General features: G+C 46.1%; 1 protein-coding gene across 8 annotated transcripts in view; it reads right to left on the bottom strand.

The window, feature by feature from the left end:
- DIXDC1 (DIX domain containing 1) overlaps positions 1-23,831 on the bottom strand; it is a 53,497-nt gene that overhangs the window by 13,234 nt on the left and 16,432 nt on the right. For 4 of the 8 annotated variants that reach the window (XM_031028104.2, XM_081799488.1, XM_006733285.3 and 1 more), the window contains 9 exons: positions 21,298-21,427; positions 18,205-18,330; positions 15,477-15,708; positions 14,755-14,862; positions 8,833-8,945; positions 7,196-7,344; positions 3,681-3,770; positions 2,464-2,517; positions 886-936 (listed from right to left, as the gene is read on the bottom strand). In XM_031028104.2, the coding sequence (XP_030883964.1) occupies positions 886-936; positions 2,464-2,517; positions 3,681-3,770; positions 7,196-7,344; positions 8,833-8,945; positions 14,755-14,862; positions 15,477-15,708; positions 18,205-18,330; positions 21,298-21,427 (1,053 nt within the window). Of the gene's footprint in view, positions 1-885; positions 937-2,463; positions 2,518-3,680; positions 3,771-7,195; positions 7,345-8,832; positions 8,946-11,762; positions 12,344-14,750; positions 14,863-15,476; positions 15,709-18,204; positions 18,331-18,590; positions 18,685-21,297; positions 21,428-23,831 lie in introns of those variants that run through there. The other 4 variants (XM_081799489.1, XM_031028106.2, XM_006733286.3 and 1 more) reach the window with 4 other exon arrangements.

Consider the following 23,831-nt stretch of genomic DNA (forward strand, 5'->3'; position numbering starts at 1 on the left):
AGTCTAGCCCATGAATGGGAGTGCAGAGAAGAAGGGAAAAGCAGCAGCTTAAGAACATCCTTTCGCACTTCTAGGTGTTTATTCAACAGATACATTCCCACTTGGGTGAAACAACATATATTCAAGGCTGTTAGCCAGATCCCTGTATTAGTAAGAGACTGGAAATATCCTAAAAGACCGTCAATAGGAACTGATTACATTATCATATAAATATACATTGGCATACTATGCAGCCATAAAGAAAGATCTAGAAAGGTCTTTATGTATCAATAGAATGATCTCCAAGATACGCTAAGTAAAAAAGGGCAACATGTCAAGCTGCATGTATAATATACTATTATTTGGGGAAAAAATCATATACATACACATTTATTGATAACTGCTAAGTTACCTCCAGGAAAGGGAACTAGGTGACTGGGAGGGGGTGGGAGGTGGGGGGTGGAGAATATGGCAGGAAGACCGATTTTTCAAGGATTATCTTTTTAGACCTTCTTCACTTCAAGCCATTTAATATTATTAACTACTCAAAAACTATGTAAATTACAATGTTTAAGAGGACATTCTTCTTTAGAATTGAAGAAAACTGTAAAAACTGATTGTTTTTACATATAAAAACTGCCAGGGTGCCATAGGGGGAAGGGACAGCGCCATGAGTCGTAACCACCAGAAATAAGCCTCAGCAAAACACAGGTATTTTCCTCAACGTGTCTCACTTCCCATCTACAAAGCACTTTCTAGCATCACACGGCCTGTCCAAGGCTCCCGCAGATGTATACAAGCCCACAGACCCAACTACCCTCCTCCCACTCCCACCCACGCTCAGCAGTAGATAGCTTTACCAGGTAGAGTTTGTTTATTTAAAGGGTTAAATGTCTTCCTTTTTACCTTTATCCCCTGTAAGTTTCTGGCTTCTTGTTTACATTTCAGCAGCTCCTTCTGTAAACCAAACATAGTTAGATCAGATGGTAGCATCTGGGTTGCATCAGAAGCATTACCTCATTCTGTCAGTAAGAACACAAAACTCAGATAACCATTCCATGAATAATTAACCCTCTCCTGAGGCAGGAAGCAGGTCCGGTCCAGTAAACTCCGCTGCCTCAGAGACAAGAACGAGATCCATCCCGTTCTTCCCTGTGCTACCCAGGTCCAAATGCAGGTGGAGAAGTCTTGCCAAGAAAGAAGATACCCACATTCCCATAGACTCTCATTCCTACATTTAGCACTCTTCACTGACAGGAAAACCTAATCCTGATCATCTAAGTCTCCCTTACTGAAACACAATCATATCTTAATATGCCTACCCCCAATGTCATTTGTTCAGCAAAGGGTTAGAATACTTTAGATTGTCCAAGTGGGCATTATTCTTTATAAATCAAACAAAAACACATTTAGCCCAATAATGAAATACTAATCATCCATCCTTTACAATGGATTAAATACATGTACATAATTGTCATTAGGAAAGATTTTAGGAGAGGAACACCCAGACCCCAGACCCTACTCTCTTCTTTTTCTATTGAATCACATCAAGAGTTTGGAATTACCATATCTAAAATGGGGAATTCCTAACATGGGCTCCACAGATGGACTCGAAAGTAATTCTATTAAAAATTCAAGTCAGTTGAGTGTGTGTGCATATTCCTGGAGAGAGCGCTAATGGCTTTAGTCATATACCTATGACTCCAAAAAAGTTAAAACCCACTGAACTAAAAGCATTCTGGGAAGAAGTCATTATAAAGGACCATACTGGACTATAGTTAATAATACTGTATTGTGTATTTGAAAGTTGATGAGATAGTAAATGTTAAAAGTTCTCATTAAAAGAAAAAAATGTGTAACTATGTGTGGTGGTGATCATTTCATAATGTATACATATATCAAATCAATATGTTGTATACCTTATAAATTATTAAAAAATTATTTAAAAAAGACCATACTGGGGGCGCCTGGGTGGCTCAGTCAGTTAAGCGTCTGCCTTTGGCTCAGGCAATGATCTCAGTGTCCTAGGATCCAGCCCCTCGGCAGGCTCCCTGCTCAGCGGGGAGTCTGCTTGTCCCTCTCCCTCTGCCCCTTCCCACCTCGTGCTCTCATCCACGCACGTGCGCGTTCTCTCTCTCAAATGAATTTTAAAAATCTAAAAAAATAAATAAATAAAAACAAAAAAGACCATACTGATATTAGACCCATTTTTAATTAAAAAAGAAAAATTATGAAACATTTAAAACATAAAGAAAGGTAGAACCAATGACATAGATAACTATTACTCGCCACCAAGACTGAAAAGACATTACCTTTTTGCCATATTTAGGACCTGTCTCTCTCTTTCAATTAAAGACATAAAACAGACACAGCTCAAGTCCCAAGTCTGCATCCCTTCCTCTATATCCATCACTGTTCTGACGCTGGTGTGTGATATTCCCATAAATTTTTTCAAAGGGAAAAAAGGCACATGTTCTGACATACCTTTAGGTCCTGATTCTCCTCCCTGCTCTGATCCAGACGACTTTGGATTATAATCTAAATATAAGGCACAAAGAGATGGCTATGCAGCTATGCTGTGGAATTCAGAGGTCATTCATTCAACAAATATTTACTGAGCACCTTTTTGACGCTAGCCTTGTACTGTGAATTCAGAGAAGGACAGGCGGCAGCTCCCCGCCGGCCCTGATGGAAGCACACGCACAGGGCAGGGCAAGGAAAGGACTGTGGATGACGTTCAGACAAATGTGTATGTGCTGGGTCCCGGGGGGTCGGAGAAAAAGCAAAGGGATGACAAAATGAAGCTTGCCTTGGAGGTAAATTATTGTTGCTGTTTATTAGAAAACGAATTAGAGGAGGACAGGAGAGGGATCAGGAAAACCAGCTGGAAGGCTGCTAGCATACTGGAAGGAGGCCTGAATCAAGGTGGTGGCTGTGTGAATGGAGAGAAGTGGATGGAAATATTTAAAAAGTGAACAGACAGAGCTGGGTGACCTACTGGACCTAGAGGGAAGGGCCAGAAGGATTCAAGGATGATATTTTGGGTATCTGGGTGGATGGACAGCGATCAGAAACAGAATGCAAAGGGACAAGTAGTTTTGGTGGTGGGGAGAGAAAAGCTGTTTAATTTACGACTCAGTGAAGTGAGATGCTTATGGGACATGTAAGTGGAGATGATCAGCAGGTGGTTACATGCTGCACATACAAATCTACAACTCCGCAAAGAGAGCTGAGCTAGAAATCAGTATTTGAGAAGCAACATCTGAGTCAGGCGGGGAGTGGCGCCATGGAGGCAGATAATACTGCCCAGGTGAACAGATAAAGACAGCAGAGGGCCCAGAGGGGAACTCTGAGGAGCACCGGCATTTAAGGCATCAGCAGAAAAAGAGATGCTTCAAAGGGAGCCTGAATGTAAACTCTATGAGGGTGATGTCTTAGGTCTGCTTTGTCATCACCGAATCTCCAGTACCTTGAAACTGTGCCAGGCACGTAGTTGGCACTCAATAACTATTTGTTGATGAGGGAGGGAGGGAGGGAGGATGGAAGAAAGAGTAGTCAAAAATATATGCGGAAAACCCGGAGAGGCGGAGTCAGGGAAGAGAGCATTTCAAGAAGGTGAGGACAACAGAGTCAAAAGCTAAAAGTAAATCAAACACAGAAACCAGATTATCTGGTATCCAGTCACAAAAGAAGGAACTCACCAGTTGTTCCTCAGGATTGACTCCTGGTTCACAGAGGGCCAAGGGCCTCTCCTGTTCATCTTCGGGTAAGGATCCATTGAGCAGTAAGGCCTGAATAACCACAGAAGCAGAAAGAAAATGGACTCCCATCAGATGACTGAGTCCAGAGTTGAGCTTGCTAAGCTTTTCCTTAATTGAAATCACAACTGAGCTTCCTATCAAAATCTCCTTGGTAATTTCTGGTCCTTAGATACCTCCAATTTTTCATCTTGGGTCTATCAGGAGTTCCTTTTGTCGGACTCATGCTTAGGACCCTTTCATCTCTCTGGATGCACCTGAATCATCCACTCCAAGGCTCCTTGGCCCCAGCTGCTCAAAATGAATTCTACAACTGGAAAGTGAACTAAAAGCAGTAAGAATTATCCTTCCTTAGATAAGTTCATTACAATGAATTATTTTAAATACATTTAGGGGCGCCTGGCTGGCTCAGTCTGTAAAGCATGCGACTCTTGATCTCAGGGTTGTGTATTCGAGCCCCATGTTAGGTGTAGAGATGACTAAAAAATGAAAAAAAAAAATCTTAAAAAAATAAAATACATTTAGAGCACTGACTTGGGTTTGTTGGATTTTTGTTTGTTTTAATAACTCTGAATTTTTACTCCCTAGGGCAACCTGTATAGAACAAGAAGGAAAACGTATTTACGGAGAGATGTCCTCCTTCATTTCCACTCCCCACACCAGGCTTTGCTTTCTTTAGAATATGGAGGGGAGGCACATTTACCCTGAAGCTAAGGAAGCTCAAACCCTAGGGCCCCTCACATGCACTGACCCTCCCAAAGCCCCGATCTAATATTGTACACTTGACCCTTGAACAACACGGGTTTGAACTGCACGGGTCCAACTGATAGGAAGTTTTTTTTACAAAATACAGTACAGTACTACAAGTATATTTTCTCCTTCTTATGACTTTAACATTTTCTATTCTCTAGCTTACTTTAAGAACACAGTATATAGGGCGCCTGTGTGGCTCAGTTGGTTAAGCGACTGCCTTCGGCTCAGGTCATGGTCCCGGAGTCCTGGGATCGAGTCCCACAACGGGCTCCCGGCTCAGCGGAGAGCCTGCTTCTCCCTCTGACCCTCTCCCCTCTCATGCTGTTTCTCTCTCTCTCTCTCTCTCAAATAAATAAATAAATAAAATCTTTAAAAAAAAAAAAAGAAGTCTCACATCTTCATGTGGACTAACATACATCTTAAAAAAAAAAAAAGAACACAGTATGTAATACATATAACAATCAAAACAGGTGTTAACCAACTGTTTATGTTATCAGTAAAGCCTACAGTCAACAGGAGGCTATTAGTAAAGTTTTGGGGGAGTCAAAAGTTACATGCAGATTTTCGACTGTGCAGGAGTTTGGTGCCCCTAGCCATCCCCCACCCCAAATTGTTCAAAGATCAACTGTACTCATAATCTGTAATCTTATTCTTAAAGAAGGCCCCCAAAACTGTATTCTTTAGCACTCACAAAACTTGGAACTGCTCATGCAGGTAGGTATCATGAGACCTATCAGCTCAGTTAAAGATTTAAGAGTGCGTCCCCATTTTATATTTCAATTCTGTCTCAATTCAATCAAGAGTTACAGAGGTTAAATCCTGTTTCAATAAATATAATACAAATTAACATCACAAATGCGGGTATATAAAAACTGTTTAAAATCCAGCCACTGGTTGGTCTACCAAGCACTAACTAATAATAAGACGTTAGTAAATCAAATGAATTTGGCTATCCCATGGAGTGTGGCAAAAGGTGTAAGACAACTATAAGACACCACGGGGAGCTAAGGGAGAGCAACGTCACAGAAGCACTAACTCTGTTAGTGGCAAAGTGTTGAGCGGGCTCTAACTGAGGCATACTAATAAGTCAGAAATCCTGGATGTGGCTTAGCATGCAACTTACTCATCACTGAAAGAGTTAAGAAGCCCAGTGGATGCTGTGAGCCCCATTGTATTCTATAATGGAACTGAATTCTCATTGTGATCATGTGGCTGTGAATTAAAACAACTCTGTTTGCAGGGAATATTAGGGTGCTGACTTTCTGCCTGTCAAATCTCTTCTTTTTCTGTCTAATCTGCCATCGGATTTCTCCCAGCCTGAAAAATGCAAACTAAACCAAAAGCCAAACTGATGGATATCTATGTTCATATAATGCAAATCATCCTGGGAAAGACCTGGTTGGATATGATCCCAAAGTTAGCACACATTAATTAAACCAGTCCTTAATGGAGTGGCAGATAAGAGATCTCAAAGGCAGACATTTAAAAAAATAACAAAGCCAATGGGGAAAAATCAACAACTCTCCTTGGGAATGTTTAGGCAGTAAACATTCCTCCAGCCCTTGTCAGCTCCTGGGGCATATGTTATGCAAACTGTTTCTCCACAGTACCAATCTCCTTTTTTCTTTCAGAACCCTTTGTGTCCCCATCCCGTTGCTGGCTGGCTGGGAGCACGCCCTCCACCGCAGGCCGGTAGCCAGAGCCACTCACAGAATGTGGGCTTTGTTTACATATCCATAAATATTTGACAATTCAGAAGCAGTGCAGTTCCCAGCACAAACAGAAAGTAATATTCCTAGGCAATTTCAGGGTCATCAGCACACGACAAGGGCTCCCGCAAACAGGGACAGACGCACAAAGACAGAGGACCTGGGGGGGGGCGGTGGTCATTCAGGGTAGGAACTAAGTCAAGTGGGTCAGACGCCTGGGGGGGTGAGGGGGGAGAATTGCTGAACTGGCACAAAGGTATAGAAAAGACTGAAGGGCTTTGTTGCTCGAGGAAAACCTGTTACCTGATCATTATGGCTTGGCAGCCTCTTACAAATGCATTGGGGGGAGCTAAATCCCTTAGCTAGACTCAAACGGAGACCTGCGGCATTACTTGAACTCTTGAACTCTTCCTAGGGACAAATTCCCGACTGTTTGCTGTGCCTGTCTCTGGGAAAGCACCATGACTGCAGGTCCGTAGCTGTGGATGGGGAGAGACCCGCCTATGAGCAAAGAGCCAGAAGAGGGGTTTGGTAGGGGTCCATAATGGCTCCCAGGCTTACAGAAATCGCAACAGCTGTGCTGTCAACGGGAGTCCGCAAGGTCCACTTAGGAGTACTCACACATAAAGAATTTTCTGCTCTTGGGGCGCCTGGGTGGCTCAGTCGTTGGGCGTCTGCCTTCGGCTCGGGTCATGATCCCAGGGTCCTGGGATCGAGCCCCGTGTCGGGCTCCCTGCTCTTTGGGAAGCCTGCTTCTCCCTCTCCCACTCCCCCTGCTTGTGTTCCCTCTCTGGCTGTCTCTCTCTGTCAAATAAATAAAATCTTTAAAAAAAAAAAAGAATTTCCTGCTCTTTGAATGCTATTCCCTCTGTCTAAACTCCCCCTGCAACTCTGACCTCATATGAAACTGAATCGGTTTATTTTCAACTGATCCTCGTGAATTAAAAATAATCATCAATCGGTGCACCGAGGATAAACCACACGGGAAAGAGCTACCTGTAATCCTGATATCATTTTCTTTGCTTCCTCCATTTCTTTTTCCAAATGTTCTTGTTGTTCCAACAGCTGTTCTTCCCATGAGGTCTCCAGATAGATCCCGGGGCTGCCTGGTCGCCAGTCTCGGGAAAACGGAGAGTCTGTCTCCTCTACAAAATGGAAGGAGGGAGTACAGTTCATGTTGAAGAAGACAGTTTCCAGCAGAAAGCGCTCACAGTCCCCCGCGTTCACGGGTTCAGGTCACCTGCCTTCCGAACCTGTCCGCACGGCGCAAACCAGACTCTCCACCAGGTGGGGCTATGAGACACAAAGAACTGGCTATGAACTCAGACTCCCCAGGTTGGGGAAACAGATCCTCCGCAGAACCTTTAAGAAGTAGTTAAGATTCCCTCCTGGGGAGTCTTCGTATGGGACACATAGACCCTACTCTTAAGTCTCTGGAACTGGCATCCCCGAAGCTGGATTCTGCCAGGTACAAAGAGAGGAGCTGCCAGTTGCCATGAAAACCAAATTCTCGTTGGTTGCTGCGAAGCTTCATAGGGGCGACTCCGAGTTAATATTCCTTTGACCGTTCCATCATACGGAAGCCCCTTTCACATAGGACGCTGTGTGAGTCACACAAGAAACAAACTAGTGAGAGCACACGTGCACAAACCATTCAATCTCGCTCCTTGGTTTCGTTTTATTTTCCTATGTTTATGGTCTCTTTGCTCTGGTTTCCTTGTCTATTTTATCCCATCTAATTGTGTGCCCGGCCATTAAAAATGCATTACGGAATACAGAAGGGTATAAACTCTCTGAGTAAGCGTCTTCATTCATAAGCGTGAATGTAATAAGGATAATTCCTCTGGGTTGCTGTGAAGATTGAATGAGGTAACTCATGTGCAGGGCTCCGTGGTGCCTGACCCAGAGCACTCACTCAGTAAATGCTTTCCCTCCCCAAGGTCCCAAGAGTTTCTGAATCAGTAACAGGACTGACTCTTTGGTGCTAATCCCAGGGCTAGAGGCAAGAATTTAAGTCCAGTTCTTCTTCTGAGGGCTTCAATTTCATTACAACCCTTATAGATGAATAAAACTCTATTGAAATCACATGCTTCTTCTATGCTTCCCTCTATGTTTATGTAAGAAAAAGGAGAGCAAGTGAAACAGAAGAAGTCTAAACAAAGGGAACCCTTTGTGGTCCTTTCTGTGGCCTTCACACCAAAAGCCTGATGTAGTCCTGCTCTTTATATTCTTACAGATACCTCTGTTCATACTATATATTCTTGGTTCATATTTAAGTCAAGGACTTACTGAAATTATTTCTATAACACAGGAATAATAAAAACTGTTTACTTGAGTAAGGCTTTTGGATTGCCCCAAAGTCATTTCCTAATTCATAGGTAGCCAGCAGAGGAATGGCCCGTCTACACTGCTGTAAGATTTTTGACAGCTATGACATCAGAAGTGACATTCTGCAAGAGGATAAACACATTCATTGACTCAAAGGCATCAGAGCCCCCTAGAGCTGACCTAGCACGCACAGACTATGGAGAGGGAGAAGACCAGGGAGTTTATAGGTAGATAGTCAAGACCCCCAAACACTTCAAGATGAGAACTGTTCCTCGAGCCAACCTAGGCATGCTGACAGATAGTACCTGTTCTGTTCTCTATTCCTTCAGAGGGAATAATCACAAAATCTGCCTTCTCCTCCGACTGGGTTATAATGGATTCGCTCTTTGCACTGTGGATAGGACTGGGTGAAGTCAGGCTGTGATGGAAGGAAAAGGAAGAGAAACAATTATTATGAACAGTTGTTTATTTTTTTAAAGATTTATTTATTTATTTGAGAGAGAGAGAGAGCATAAGCATGCAGGGGGGAGGGGCTGTGGGAGAGGGAGAGAGAGTCTCAAGCCGACTCTGCACCTGGTGTGGAGCCTGACGCGGGGCTCAATGTCATGACCCTGAGATCACAACCTGAGCCAAAACCAAGAGTTGGATGCTTAACCGACTGGGCCATCCAGGTGTCCCTGAACAGTTGTTTAGAAGCCAACTGTCATAATTTATCCCAGAGACATGTTCTTATTCATCTTACTCCTACTGCCTAACATAGTCCCCAGCCCACAGTATGAACAAACATTTGTTGAATGAGCCCAGGATGAACTTATTGAATGAATGAAATGAATGTTAAATGAGTGAATGACCCAGTCTTTTCCACAGCAAGGCTGCCTCGAAGCCTGATTCACAAAGAAGAGGTTTACCAGAAGGATGGGAAATCTAGCATCTTAAAGAACTCCAAGTTTTGTTTTGTTTGTTTGTCTTTTCTTTTCTTTTTTTTTTTTTTACTTACCACCACCACCTGCTCCACCACCATCCCTGGGCCCAGATTCAAAGACTAATGTAGTATGTATCTTAGTAGCTTTGGGAGCTGGAAGGAAAATCTACTCACAGACACAAGCATCACCAGCAGAGTAACATGGCAGATCAGCTCTAGGCTGATCTCAAAAGAGGGGACAACGCTGAGGGTGATTCACGGTGAGAAACTGCTGGGACTGTGGACAGTGCCAGGCTAGGCAAAGGGGCAGTGATATATCAACAAGGACAGGACGTGACAAGGAAAAGGGGAATCAGAAGAAAAAGGGGAAAGACCTGCTTGAGAAAGGGAAAGGTTTACTTGATTGTACCGTCGAAGAGTTATTCAGATCCCTGCTAGAGTATTTGCAAATTACCATCAGAAACCTCTCCTCAATTCTTAAGTTCTGATACAACTATTAGCCTTGGAGGGAACCGCTGTGATTTTCAGGGAAGATGAATTTTAAAGCTGTAGAACAACAGCAAATCAGCAAGACAAGATGGGGATGTGAGACTGATGTTTCCATCTGACAGGGGAAAGGAATCTGAAGAGCCTTTTTTCTTTGCGCTGCACCTTGAGAACATCAGCTCTGAAGCAATCTCAGAGGCTGTGGGGTCTCTAGGCCCAGCCCCCTCTCAGGAATTCTTTCCAAATCCATCACCCAGACAACAGTGAAAGTGTCTAGGACTCACTGACCCACTTAATGTGCCCCTGAAGTCTCCCAGGCTAATCCTCACAGCCTCGATCAGGAGTTAACATTTTGTCTTCCTAGAAACCAGGAAAAACAAGAGCTGAGCACAAGTGGTTGTAGTCAGACATTTCAAAGCCTCGAAAGCAGCCTGAGGACTAGTGTCTCATCCTCTTCGTTCTCCCAAGTTTAAGGGCTTTGGTGGGAATGACCTCAACCAGTAATACATTCTTATCCTATTAGAACCTTAGAAAACAATTTACAGTTTTTTGCTTCAAATCTATAGATCCGTAACCTGAGCAGACCAGGGGTAGAAAGGTGGCGAGGAGTGGTATTTAGAAACGGTAACTGCTTATCCATCTTTCACCACTTAGGCAATCTGACTTCCAGGCCAACGTGAACTAACTGCTGGGGAAGCATTAGTGGAAGGGCACTCTGTCATCATAAGGAGAATAGATTTATGAGTATTCAGGCCTCCACATTCACCTTCCTACAGAAATGGGGATCCGCTTGCAGAAAGAGGCCTGTATCAGCTGCTCTTCCTTGAGAAATGATAAAACGACGCTTCCTTAGCTGACAAGGTGCTATGGTTGACACGTTCCACTGCCTGCATTTGGCTGGACCACAGTGGGTATGTGTGAGACGCAGGGGGGCGGGGGTGGCGAGTGGAGTGTGAACCTAGGATGCTGGAAAACTGCTTGCCTAAAAGAGGAGACGCATGCTCAGCTCTACCCTCCCCCTCTTAAGTGAGCTGTCTCCCATATAAGGGCAGGAGGAGGCGGATGTCTGCATATCCAACCCCACTGGGGGAGTGGCAGAGCAGCCAAAGGAAAACAACATTTCTCTTGAATTTGAGGCTGCCAGTGCGTGAGGCCACAGAGAGGTAACACCATGAAACCAGGTCGCCAAGTGAAAAGATGAAGGAAGAAAAATCCTGAAGCACGGGTCAGAGCAGCAATCCTGCTGCATCCCCAAGAAGAACCTCAGAGATGAGGATGGTGCATTCAGTCATCTGCTTCAGGTCACAGAAAAGTATTTTAATGCTAATTAATTACATGGCTTAGGCTCTCCCTGAGGAGCTCAAAATCCCTATTTTGTAAACAACTAATGTCCCACCTGCCATGTAATCCCCTCAAATCAGGGAACTGATTACAAATAAGGTGTGCCTGATACATTTCCTAATTCCCACAGGTCTAACATCTCTCCAATCTTAGCATCAAACGATCCCCCAGCAAAGTCCAAATCAGAGTAAAATCATTTTTTTATAAATGGGTAATGGGTGAGAAGAAAGCGTCCTGTTTACTCCTGAAGTGCCCTCCCACAGCAGAGACAGGACAAGGTAAAGGGCCACTCCTCCCTCCCCTATGCGAGCTCCAGTTTTCTAAACCCACTGTATTTTGTAGTGATAATCCCAGACCAGCAGCCTGTCCTTCCCAATACAGCGCCCCCACCCATCCCGGTCCGTCTCTGGCCAAGAGCATCCTCCAGTCCAGGCCCTGCTCCCGCCCATGCCCCCCACCTCCAAAGCCAAAGTGGCTTCTGCTCACCATTTGACTTGCGTCCCTCCCATGGTCCCCCTCCTGGCTCCGGCTTCAGCGAGCCTGTTTCCCCGGGTGAAGCGGGAGGCTGGGAGTCACGGCGCTCCCGAATCCGGGCATGTCTCCCCGCGCTGGGGCCCGCAGAACCACTCCACGGGCAGGCCGGCTACCAGAGCCGCGGGCCCCGACCGCGGCAGAGAGTCGGAAGGGCAGAGAGGCGGGCGTCTCGGCCCCGGAGACGGAGATGCTCCCGGGACTGGGGCGCGCGGTCCCGGCCGCTCAGACGCTGCAGCAGCCCGGCCTGGGCGGAAGCCGCCACCCCTCGTAGGCTGCGGGTCCCTGGCAGAGGCATCGCGGCGGCCGCGGCCGCGCGGCTCCGGCCGTGCCCCTGGGCGCGGGCATCTCACCCCATCGCCGGCGCGGGGCAGCGCTGCCCGCGGCTCCCGCTGCGCGATCAGGTCCCGGCGGAGAGCTTGCGGGCGCCCCCGGCTCCGCGCCGCCTCCCGCGCCTTCCCTCGCCGCCCCCGCTTCCAGGCTGTCAGCGCGGCGGGCAGCGCGGGGCTCGGACCCCGCACGGGCGGGGCGGGCTGGGAGGCCGAGCGGGAGCCCGGCGCTGGGCAGGGGCGGGGCCGCGGACGCCGAGGCCCGAGAAGGGGTGGAAACGCCCTTTCTGCGCCGACCCCTCCCTTCGCGGCCACGGAGGTTGGGGCGGGTGTCACCAGGCTCCTCGCCGGAGTGGGGGAGCCTGGGCGGGTGGAGACTCAGGGTCGACCCCGGAAACCCGCCGAACGCTGCTCTCCTCCCACCTTCCCCCAGGCGTTGCATGTGTTCTTGTTTCCCAACTAAGGATCATTTTGCGTGGACACAGCAAGAGGCTGGCCGGAGGAGGCCTACGGAGCAACAGGCGGCCAGGGCTCCGCCGGGGTGTCTCTTGAGGGGCAGAGGGGGGCCACCTTTCGCATCTTCTGAGCCGCTCCCCGTTCACAATCACATCGCGGGGTCTCCTGGCCTTCATGGGTCACTGAGCCATGAGGTGGCCTCCCCCTGAGGAAGGGGGTGGGCGGGCAGAATGTTCCAGAGCCTCCTGGGTCCCGGAAACTCACGGAGAAAAACGCAGGGTGCTGACCCAGCATCCCAAAGATGTAGGGGAGAGGTCAGCTTAGAAGAAAATGCAAAAAAAATCAGGAAGGAGCGACAGACAGGGGGATGCGACTTATTACCTGATCCCTCTCCCAGAAAAACTCTCACTGTCTGCCCCCAGCAGCCCGATTTCCAGGGTGTCCCTAATTCACTGTGTCACAGCCCCTGCCCCAGTCTGAGTTCTCCTGCCAGAAAGGAAGCAGGTGTTCTCAGGAAGAAATCCAGACTTCTCTCCTCTGGCTCACTCTGGCGCGCTCTCTCTCTCTCTCTGGCTCTCTTTCACTCTCTCTCACTTTAACTCTGGCAGGCACAAAAAAGTGAAAGGCCTGTAGCTATGCAGGAAGCAATAGATCTCATTATACAAGGAAACGTCCTTTGATTCTGTACCAAGTGATAGTCTAAGCAGCAATCAAGGAAGAAATGGTTTAGATTCTCATTACTAGCACACCTATTGCTCAGTGGGTACAGGGTTTCCTTCTGGGGTGATGAAAATGTCTTTGAACTGGATAGAGGTGATGGTCACACAACATTATGAAGATACTAAACGCCACTGAATGGTACACTTTAAAATTAGTGGCTAATTTTATGTTATGTGAATTTTATAAATAAAAAAGCAATCTACTAAATGTAAAAATTAAAGTTGAGCAAGGTTATCAGTATATTAAAATGCTGGGAAGAATTCCATGTGACTTCAATAAATTAAATGGTCTATCAATCTAAGATGGAATTTTATGTGGAAAAGAAACAGAAAGACAAAATAAATGCACTTAAGATACATATAAGAACATGTAAAAGGGCGCCTGGGTGGCTCAGATGGTTGAGCGTCTGCCTTCAGCTCAGGTCATGATCGATCCCAGGACCCTGGAATCAAGTCCCACATTGGGCTCCCTGCTCAGCGGGGAGCCTGCTTCTCTCTCTCCCTCTGCCTGCCACTCCCCACCCCCCGCCCCGGCTTGTGCTCCCTCTCTGTCAAATAAATAAAATCTTAAAAAAAAAAAAAGAAGAAAGAACATATAAGATATATATAAGAACAATTAGGCTTAACTAGAACAGACTAAGCTGGGCTGGGTAGGAGAGGAAAGGTCATAAAAGCATAAATTAAAAATGATTCAGCAATGAAATGAAGTTAGTAAATAAGGTGACATGATCCAGGGATGTATTTTTAGGAGCATGACTTACATGAGCCAGGAAACTGGTCTTTTTCTGCCACTACACTTGGCATCGATCAGGCTTTTATTAGAGCACTGTGTCCTGTTTTGGTCTTTGCACTTGGCTCTAAGAGCTATAGCTGGCCTTTCTGCTGGAGTCACAAACATCTTAGCCCACTCCAATGCACACTAATCTGCCACAATTCCTAGCCCTATAAATGAAAGCTGGAAACATCCTAATGCTCGCAGACAACTCTGCTCAGTGTTTCCTCTTGTTACAAGCTTGATACAACCTTCTCAGGCCACACTTAGCGTTCAGCTCAGGAGCCAGGGCAGTACCATGGAGCGGGCTGTCAGTTCTACACGGGCGGCCGAGACGCAAATATGCAAACCAGGGGCAGGGCCCTCTCGGCCCCGGTCATGCCCCCCTGTGGACGGAGCTGAGCACTGACACTCAGGCTCCACACAAAGCTTCCTTGTGTGGGAAACCTCCCCGCACCCCACCCTCCCTACCTTCCTGCCAGCACAAAACCGCAAAGCAGGGCTGAAGACGACCCCTTTGGAGTCAAACATAAACCGAGGGAAAGAGAAAAGAGGGAGGAGCCTTACTGCCCGTCATGTTGCTACTTGAAGCTGCAAACTCCGAGCCGCGCCCCCCAGGAATTCCACTTCTAACCAGGCGGGTCCTGCTGAGGAGCTGCCACCACAGTTACCTGGGGCAGCTGGACTCGGACGGGGACCTCTGCTGCCCTTCGTACTGCTGCACCAGGGCCCGCACGCTCCAGCAGGGATTCTCAATCTCCTCGTCCACGCTGCTGTTCCTAAAGGCGGAGGGCACCAGCAAACGAGATGGTGTCAGTCGTTCAGTTCAGGGCAACTCAACAAGAGCTGAGAGACGGTCACTCTCAGAGTGCTAAGGGAACAAAGAGGAGTAAGGCCAAGCCCCCGCCTTAAAGACACTGGACACCCAGTAAGGAAGACAGACATAAACACAACCAATTTCACCAGGCTCTGCAACACCCAGGGTCCTGCTCTCTCCCAGCAGACATACAACCCCCGAAAGGTTTCCTGCCATGAGTCTTCAGGACAAGCTGGCTTTAGGATACATTCTAGAGAGAGACTCCCCCAGACGACTTGGAACATTGCTCCCACATATCTCCCTGTGAAGAAAACACACTGTGCCAAAGGCATATATTTAACATCCTGGGCACCAGGACAAAAAATTACAAATATGATTCCTTTACTTTCTGCTAACTGCAAAATAAACATCTCTTTTAAAAGGGCTTTTCTCTCTTGGAGTGTCCTCGCTGACCGACACTCCATGCTCCTTTCTGCAACGTGGGGCTGTGTAGGTGACACGTCCATCCATTGCACGATATCATTTGCCGTGAAACATCGGAAGAACAAGTTCCCATCCCCAGATTTCGACGCTTACCTCTGTCTGTATCGAAAGACATCCCGTCCTGACCGTGACATGTCATGACACACATCAGCCAGAGCGACAGCGGCTCCCTGGGCCACAGCAGTGGCGCAGTGTGGCTGGTGACTCTGCAGCGGGGCTCTGGGGTCCCTTCCTTGGCTCACCGTCCTGTTGGAGCCAGGTTTGAAATGAGCTGCCAAGGCAAGGACCAGCCTCATGATAGACTTCAGGTTTCCTTCCACAATATCTGAGGGACAGAACAGACCCAGAGATCCTAAGAGGGAGGCAGAGGGTTCATTCATTTAATGCGTATTTCTTAGTGACACAGGTCTCTCTGCCTCGCAAAGCATGTTCAACAGGCACACAGAACATTTAAAAGCAATCATAACGAAGTATGGTAACGTGGGGTGGTAGAGGAACAGGATGCTCTGGGAGCCCAGAGTAAAGGCATCTTGTCCACCCTCGAGGGCTCAGAGAAAGATTCCTAGGGGAAGTAAATTTTACACTGAGATTTGACTGACACATTGCGGTTCATCAGGTGAAGGAGGAGAGGTAAAAGAGTATTCCAAGAAGAGGGAACAGCAGGCGTGAAGGTCTAGAGGTGAGAGAGAGCATGACCCACGAGAACTATGCTGTCCAGTATGGGACTCACTAGCCACATGAGGCTACTGAGCACTTAAAGGGTAGAGTCTGGGGCGCCTGGGTGGCTCAGTCGTTGGGCGTCTGCCTTCAGCTTGGGTCATGGTCCCAGGGTCCTGGGATCGAGCCCCACGTCGGGCTCCCTGCTTGGCAGGAGGCCTGCTTCTCCCTCTCCCGCTCCCCCTGCTTGTGTTCCCTCTCTAGCTGTGTCTCTCTGTCAAATAAATAAAATCTTTAAAAAAAAAAAAAAAGGATAGAGTCTGAATTGAAATGTGCTATAAGGGTAGTACTTCACACAAAAAAAGTCAGATTGAAACATATCTCGTTAGACTTAGTACAAAAAAGAGAATGCACATTATCTCATTAATAGCTTTTACATTGATTACATGTTGCACTGATAATATTTTGGATATACTGGGTTAAATAGAATGTATTATTAAAGTTCATTTCTCCCGGGACACCTGGGTGGCTCAGTCGCTTAGGCATCTGCCTTCAGCTCAGGTCATGATCCCAGGGTCCGGGGATCAGGTCCCACATCGGGCTCCCTGCTCAGCGGGGAGCCTGTTTCTCCCTCTGCCTGCCGCTCCCCCTGCTTGTGTGCACTGCTCTCTCTCTCTCTGACAAATAAATAAAATCTTTAAAAAAAAAAATTCATTTCTCCCATTTCCTTTTTTTTTTTTAATGTAGCTATTAGAATCTTTTAAGTTCCATATATGAGACTCGCGTTATATTTCTGTGGCACGGCACTGTGGCAGAGGAAACTGAAAACAGTGCAGCATGGCTAGGGGCTCAGAGTGCAGGGGGAGAGGGTGAAGGTGAGGCCACAGGTCAAGGTCAGAAAGGGCATGGCAAGCCACAGGAAAGACTGTGGATTTTCCCCTAAGGACCCGCACGTGCAGAGCAGTGGCATGAGCTTACGTAGTCTCAGAAAGATCGTTCTGGCTGCAGTGTGGAGAGCAGAGGGGAGGGGGACAAAACTCGAGGCAGTGAGACTAATTAGGAAGCTGCTGCACTTCTCCAGGTAAACGACAATGATGTCCTCAATGGCAGTATTCCCTCAAAATAGCTGACTTTAATGGGCCAGATCCCCAAGCCCACCCCTCATGGGGACCAAAACAGAAATATTACAGCACTCTAAATTTTGCCCTAGAAAAAAAGAAGAAAGCACGCAAAAAAACAATGTGCTAGGTCTGGTGTAAGTTAAAGTAAGGGCATGGGTAAAATTCTATTTTCTTAGTTTCGTAGCATTGCAAATATGCAAGACTTGGAAAAAGACTGATTGATACCTTCCTACGGGCCACTCTCAATGGTAAGTATCTGCCCCACCTGAAGTATCCCAACACAGAGAGCACCAATAATCCAACATGGAAGGAAGGCTCCCTCCAGCCCCCATTCTCATCAGAGCCACAGGCAGTCAGACCCAGAAACTGAAGCTGAAACAGAATCAGATCTACAATCAGTTCTAGAGAAACAGCGGAAGGCCCAGGAGCCTGGGCTCTCTGACACCTCAACAATCGCTTCCTTGGGCTCAATATGGACTGAGAAGCGTCCTCTTCTGGCCATGCAGCTACAAAAGTGGGTATGTACAGAGATCCCAGAGCCCCTTTCATCTTGCCTGAAATATTCTGTGATAATCACATCCAAAAAAAAAAAAAAAAGCTATAAAATATTTTTCTTCTGGACAACTGGATGGAAAAAAATATAGTTATTATGATTTGAAATGATTCTTGAGCATGAAACCCAAGGAACTTGAAAAACATTATCTTCATTTTTGATTACTTAAATGAGACATTCTAAAGTTAATATCCCAATCTTGTCATTTCTACTGTATTAATTTTTATACATACACTCAAGCAAATCTTTATTCAATTAAAATGAATAGAGAATGTCTTTCTCCACCCAGGTTTTCAAAGCACTCAGATTTTGATAATCACCCTGTCCCAAGAGGGTAACTCTCTTTATGGATAAATATGAGGCTACGGACCTAATCCTATTCCAGTCTACTCAGAACGCTTGGCTATGTAATGGGTAGTTCTTCTGAGCCTCATAATCATTGGGTAAAGCTGAGTGTACTCATCCCCCATAGACGTGATGACGCACTGACCTTTAGCTGAAGTCTGGTGCATACGAATCTTTTTGGAGGCCACAAACTGTAGCACTTTCTCCACATTATTCTTCATCTCCTGTTGGTTACTGGGACTCAGCTGTACCCCATTCAGTTTTTCTCCTGCTGTTAGAAGAGAGAAAACATATGAAGGGAGGGAGGAACACTATCAAAGTTTCATAATAGCCAGATTCCGAGAAAGGGAATATTTGATGTAAACGCTAAGATTATATATAAATATGCAAGTGAGTTAAGCCTGGGTGCTCGTAATTTGGATGGGGAATAAGAAAGTAAAAGCCTTTTGGAGGGTCTTCAAATTTTCAAAGCTATACCCAGGGGCCTGTGAAGTTATCGTGTATACATTTACTCATTCAACAAATACTCACTGAGCACCCACGGGGTGCCTGGCACTATTCTGGGCACCAGTGAATCAGCAATGAACAAGATGGACGAAGTCCCTTCCATTGCAGAGGTTCTATCTCTAGGGATGACAGACAACCAAGTCAACCAGTACATGTTAATATAATTTCAGACAGTGATAAGTGCTATGAGGAAAAACAAAGAAGAGTAGGATCATGGCCTCCCCGATATTATATGTGGGCAGAGACCTGAATAAAGTAAGAGATATTAAGATTTGAGGAGGAAGCATTCCAGACTGAGGAATTACAGGTACAAACACTAGGGTAGGAATGAGTTCAGCTTATCTGAGGAACAGCTACAAGCCCAGTCTGGCTGGAATGGAGGGAGAGGGAGGGAGTCAAATCCTAGGAGAAGGTAGACAGGTAAGCAAAGCCAGGTCATTTAAGGGTCTGTGGATTAATGATCTGTGTTTTTAAAAGTTGGCTCTATATAGACTCAGCTTATGTAGAGAGGAAACAGGGAGATTAGTTAGAAAATGAAACTAGTCAAGGCAAGTGTTAATGATGGTTTGGGCTTGACTGGAAAAGGCTGACAGGTGAGAAGTCAGATATCAGGTAAAATTTTAATATAAAGCAGATAGCACATGTGAAGGGCTGGCTATGATATATGAAGAAAAGAGAATAATTAAGGACAACTTCCCAGTGTTCTGCTTTAATAGCTGAGTGAATGGGACCATCCTGTGTTACTTCAGTGAGGAAATCTGGAGGAGAGAGGAACTGGTAGGGAGAAGGATTCCAAAGCTCTGACTGGGGACTGTGCAGTTAGAGCTGCATTTTAGACCTCCGGGGCGCCACACTGAGCATGGGGTTGATATTCATGTCTCAAACTCAAAGACAAGTTTAGAGCTAAAGAGATGGATGCGGGAGGAGATCACTTGGGGACAGAGATGACACAAGGACTAAGGACTGAACATGGAGGACCTCAACACTTAGAGGTCAGAAAGGAGAAAAGCCAGCAGTACAAACAGGGGAAGCCAGTGAGGAAGGAGGGTCCTGGAAGCCAAGTAAAGAGTGTCTGAAGGAGGAGGGAGGGACAAACTGTGTCGAGTTCTGCTAAACTGAATAAAATGAGGCCAAGCCACTGGATTTGATAAGGCAAAGGTTGTGACCTTAACGAAAGCAGTTTCAGTGGAGGAGTGGATCAAAAGCTCGATGAAGGCATGTTAAAGGAAGAATGGGGAATAAGGTGGTGAATTCAGCGAGTTTTTCCATATAGCAAAGTCACAATAAAATGCAGCATTTAAGAATCTGGGTTTTGGGAAACCAAGAATACATATTCATATTGCTTCTATATGCATAGAACATCTCTGAAAAGAAATGCAAGAAATTGCTAACACTGGTTGCTTCCAGAAAGAACACGTCATTGGTGCGGGTAGAAAAAAGGCTTTTACATCCTTTTGTGGCTTTTGCATTTTCTATCTGATTATATTTTCAAGTATAATCAGTTCAAATCAGTGAAAACAAAGGTTTGAAATGAACTTTGGAATTAAAACAGGTCTAGTTTTGTACCTCTGCTTCGCCATGGTAGAGTTATGTGGCCTTGGAAAGTCGCCTAGCCTTTCTGAACCTCATAAATGAGTAAGGCGGTAGTACTCATCTCATCCCGATAGCATAAATCATCCAAAGCAGCTTAGCACAATTCTCGACATATTCTAAGTGCTCAATGAATTTATTTATTTTTATAAATCTTCTCTTTTAAGCTTGGTTTCCTGAAAATGGGGATGACATTTTCTGCTTCTCAAGAGTTGACCACTGAACGACATCAAATTAAATGAGATAAAAGTGTTCAATAGATGGCAGCTATGACTATTACCATTGTCATTATTATAAATGGATGCTGTGGTGAGCTGGCCCAGTGGGGTAGCAAGCTGGGCTCCTTCCATGCCACTTGCAAGCCCCACATCTCTCAAGGACTCTAAGCAAGGTCAGCTGATTAAAAGAACAATAAATGTCAGAGTGCCTATTATGTGCCGGGCACTTGGGTAGGAGTTGTGGAGACAGGAAAAGAAAGTTACACTGTACCTGCTCTTAGAGAGCTCAGTCTGCGGGGAGAGACAGGAAAACAATTCCTGCTCAGTGAACAGCGATACTATCATAGTCACAGAGCTGTGGACAAATGCTATGGACATAGGGTAGGATACCATCCAATAAGAGCGCCTGGCAACAGCTCCAGGGCCCCCTGAGGACGAGCCCTTTCGTGGGGCAATATGGGAGTGTCGCGGAGGGGTCCTTTTGCTGATAAACCCTCCTTCTTTTGGCCTGACTACTATTTCCTCTTCCGGCCTTGGTTTAGACATCAGTTCCTCTGGCAAGCCATCCCTGAACCCTAGGACCGGATTGGGTGCCTCCATCCACCCGCGTGCTCCTCTCTGTCCTGACCCCATCAGAGTCCTAAGTACATGAATGGAATTGTGTTCACTTTCCAGTCTTTCCAACTAGATTGGGACACTCCTGAGAGCACAGACCGTGCTCATAATCACATTGCCAAAGCATAAATCAGCGCCCGGCACACAGAATTCATTGACTCATAAATAAATGAATTAACGTTGGGCAAGCATGTTAAACCTTTGATACTTCCATTTCCATATATTACAAAGCAGCTGCAAACAGCTCTGGAGGGCATGTGGAGGATAAAGAAGGCATGTTCTGGCATCAGAGTCCAGGGCCAACTGACCAACGATCTCGATGAGATACGCCAGGATCACCCCATCCCGAAGATCCTGTCGCAGGTCCTGCACCGGCTTCACTGCTGGCCTCTTCTTGAGCTGTACATTCACCCAGGCCACATACGCCTGAAGCTGTTGCTGGAAAATCAATGGCGGAAATAAGAGAAAGGTTGCATATCATTCTTCTCCTCTGCCCTGCACCTTCTAAGGCAGCATTTGACAATGGGCTGTGGCGGGAAATCCATATCCAGAGGGAGGAGGAGGTTTCAAGGAAATAAAGAAGAAAGATGGTCAAACATGGAGCATGTGCTAAAATTTCTAGTTTAATGCTAATCTTCAGGGAAAGTTAACCGCTGACTTGGTGGCAGTGTAGACACGGATAAGCAGATGAGTGTTTCAATGACGATGACTCCTGCTTTCCTTGTGTTTTCTCTGTTGAGCAGGGATGAGGCCCAGCAAGAAGCACAGCCAGTTTTCGGGTGTAATCACTGCTGCCAGCAACCCACTGTGCTTCCAGGAACGATCACCCGTGTCTCGAATGCACAATGGACAGTGATACTCAGAAGGCCGGTCTTGGGGAACTAGGAATAAACAGCAAACCTGCTCAGAACCGCCTCTCCCATCGCTCTTCACAATGAGACTTAACTGAAATCACCTCAGGGTCAACCCAAGATTTAGTCTCCTGAGCCCATAATCCTGCGATTGCTACACAGTTAGTGTTAATCCATGCTTCATACCGCCAAAGAGGATCTAGTTGCCTAAAACCTGCACAAAGAGGGAAAAGAAAGGCTTTGGTGAGCAGTGCCCTGAAGACTTGGGCAGGGGGGAGGGAGAACTTTCATTTATTGTGAGACTAAGCCAGCCAGTATCATCAGAAGCCTGATGGGCCCAGATAGGGACATATGACTCATCCCCGTCCTAGGATAACCTTACATATTCCATTTTCTCCCTTATACAAAGCCTGCAGTCAGGTGTTTATTCTGATTATGCATTTTTTTCTGGAGATGGGCACCAAATATCAAAATAACATGTGAACAATGTCCCAAAAGCAGCATCAGCTCTGTCTGGTTTCTGTAGAAGCCCAAGACCCTGAACGTAAAAATCAGGTTCAAGGGCTAACGGGTATTAAGTTACAATCTGGTTAAAGAACACTTGATTTCTAAGCCGCAAGTACTTCGTCAATGAAATGATGTTGGAAATTACTCCCTGACTGCTTCCTGAGCTTAAATTAAATCTTCATTATTTTCTCTGTGTCGATATGTGGGAATAAATGAAGTCTTTGTAAGACAGTACTAAGGCAATAATCTATCAGCTGCTGACAAACTGTAGGAAGTGCGTATCAGCAGGTGGTGGGGGTAGGAATCCAATACCTGCATGAACTACACACTAGTTTTGGTGTTTGATGTGTGTTTTATTGTATTAATGAATGTACCTGAAATAGGACCTGCCACATAGTTGATGTCATTATTATTTTCATCATTATCACCATCTAATTCATTCTCACAAAAGCACTGAAGGGTCAGTATCCTCTCCATTCTCTGGATGAAGTTCAGAGAAGTTACGTAACTTCCCCAACATCCCCAGCTAGGACAGAGCAGACGTGGTATTGAAACACAGGAAATGTGGTCCAAGCATTGACCAAGGGCTTCGTGCTACCCAACTTACTCCGCAGAAGAGGGGTGGCTGCACCTTCTGCTTGATATGGGCCAGACTCCCGCCCAAGCTCTGCTCCTTCCCTCCTACTCCACAACCACAGCACGGTGGGAGGCAGACCAGGCAGGCAAAAGGGTACCTCTGTAGTAAACCACTCTGCTCTGGGGAAAAGGCATTAAGGGTAACAGCTGGGATCTGACCTAGCTTACATATAAAACTCCTAATCAAAAGAATATCCAATGGAAAAAGGACAGTCTCTTCAACAAATGGTATTGGGAAAACTGGGCAGTCACATGTAGAAGAATGAAACTGGACCATTCTCTTATACCATACACAAAGATAAATTCAAAATGGATTAAAGACCTAAATGTGAGACAGGAATCCATCAAAATCCTAAAGGAGAACAAAGGCAACAACCTCTGTGACCTCGGCTGCAACAACTTCTTGCCGGATACGTCTCCAAAGGCAAGGGAAAGAAAAGCAAAAACAAGCTTTTGGGACTTCATCAAGATAAAAAGATTCTGCGCAGCAAAGGAAACAGCCAACAAAACTAAAAGGCAACCTACGGGATGGGACAAGATATTTGCAAATGACATATCAGATAAAGGGCTAGTATCCAAAATCTATAAAGAACTTCTCAAACTCAACACCCAAAAACAAATAATCCAGTCAAGAAATGGGCAGAAGACGGGGCGCCTGGGTGGCTCAGTCGGTTAAGCGGCTGCCTTCGGCTCAGGTCATGATCCCAGGGTCCTGGGATCGAGCCCCACCTCAGGCTCCCTGCTCAGTGGAGAGCTTGCTTCTTCCTCTCCCTCTCCCTGCTGTTCTGCCTACTTGTGCTCTCTCTCTCTCTGTCAAATAAATAAAATCTTTAAAAAAAAAAAAAAAA

Source organism: Leptonychotes weddellii, chromosome 11 (genome assembly GCF_054177405.1).
Source record: "Leptonychotes weddellii isolate Sample4059 chromosome 11, ASM5417740v2, whole genome shotgun sequence".
Taxonomy (NCBI): Eukaryota; Metazoa; Chordata; class Mammalia; order Carnivora; family Phocidae; genus Leptonychotes; species Leptonychotes weddellii.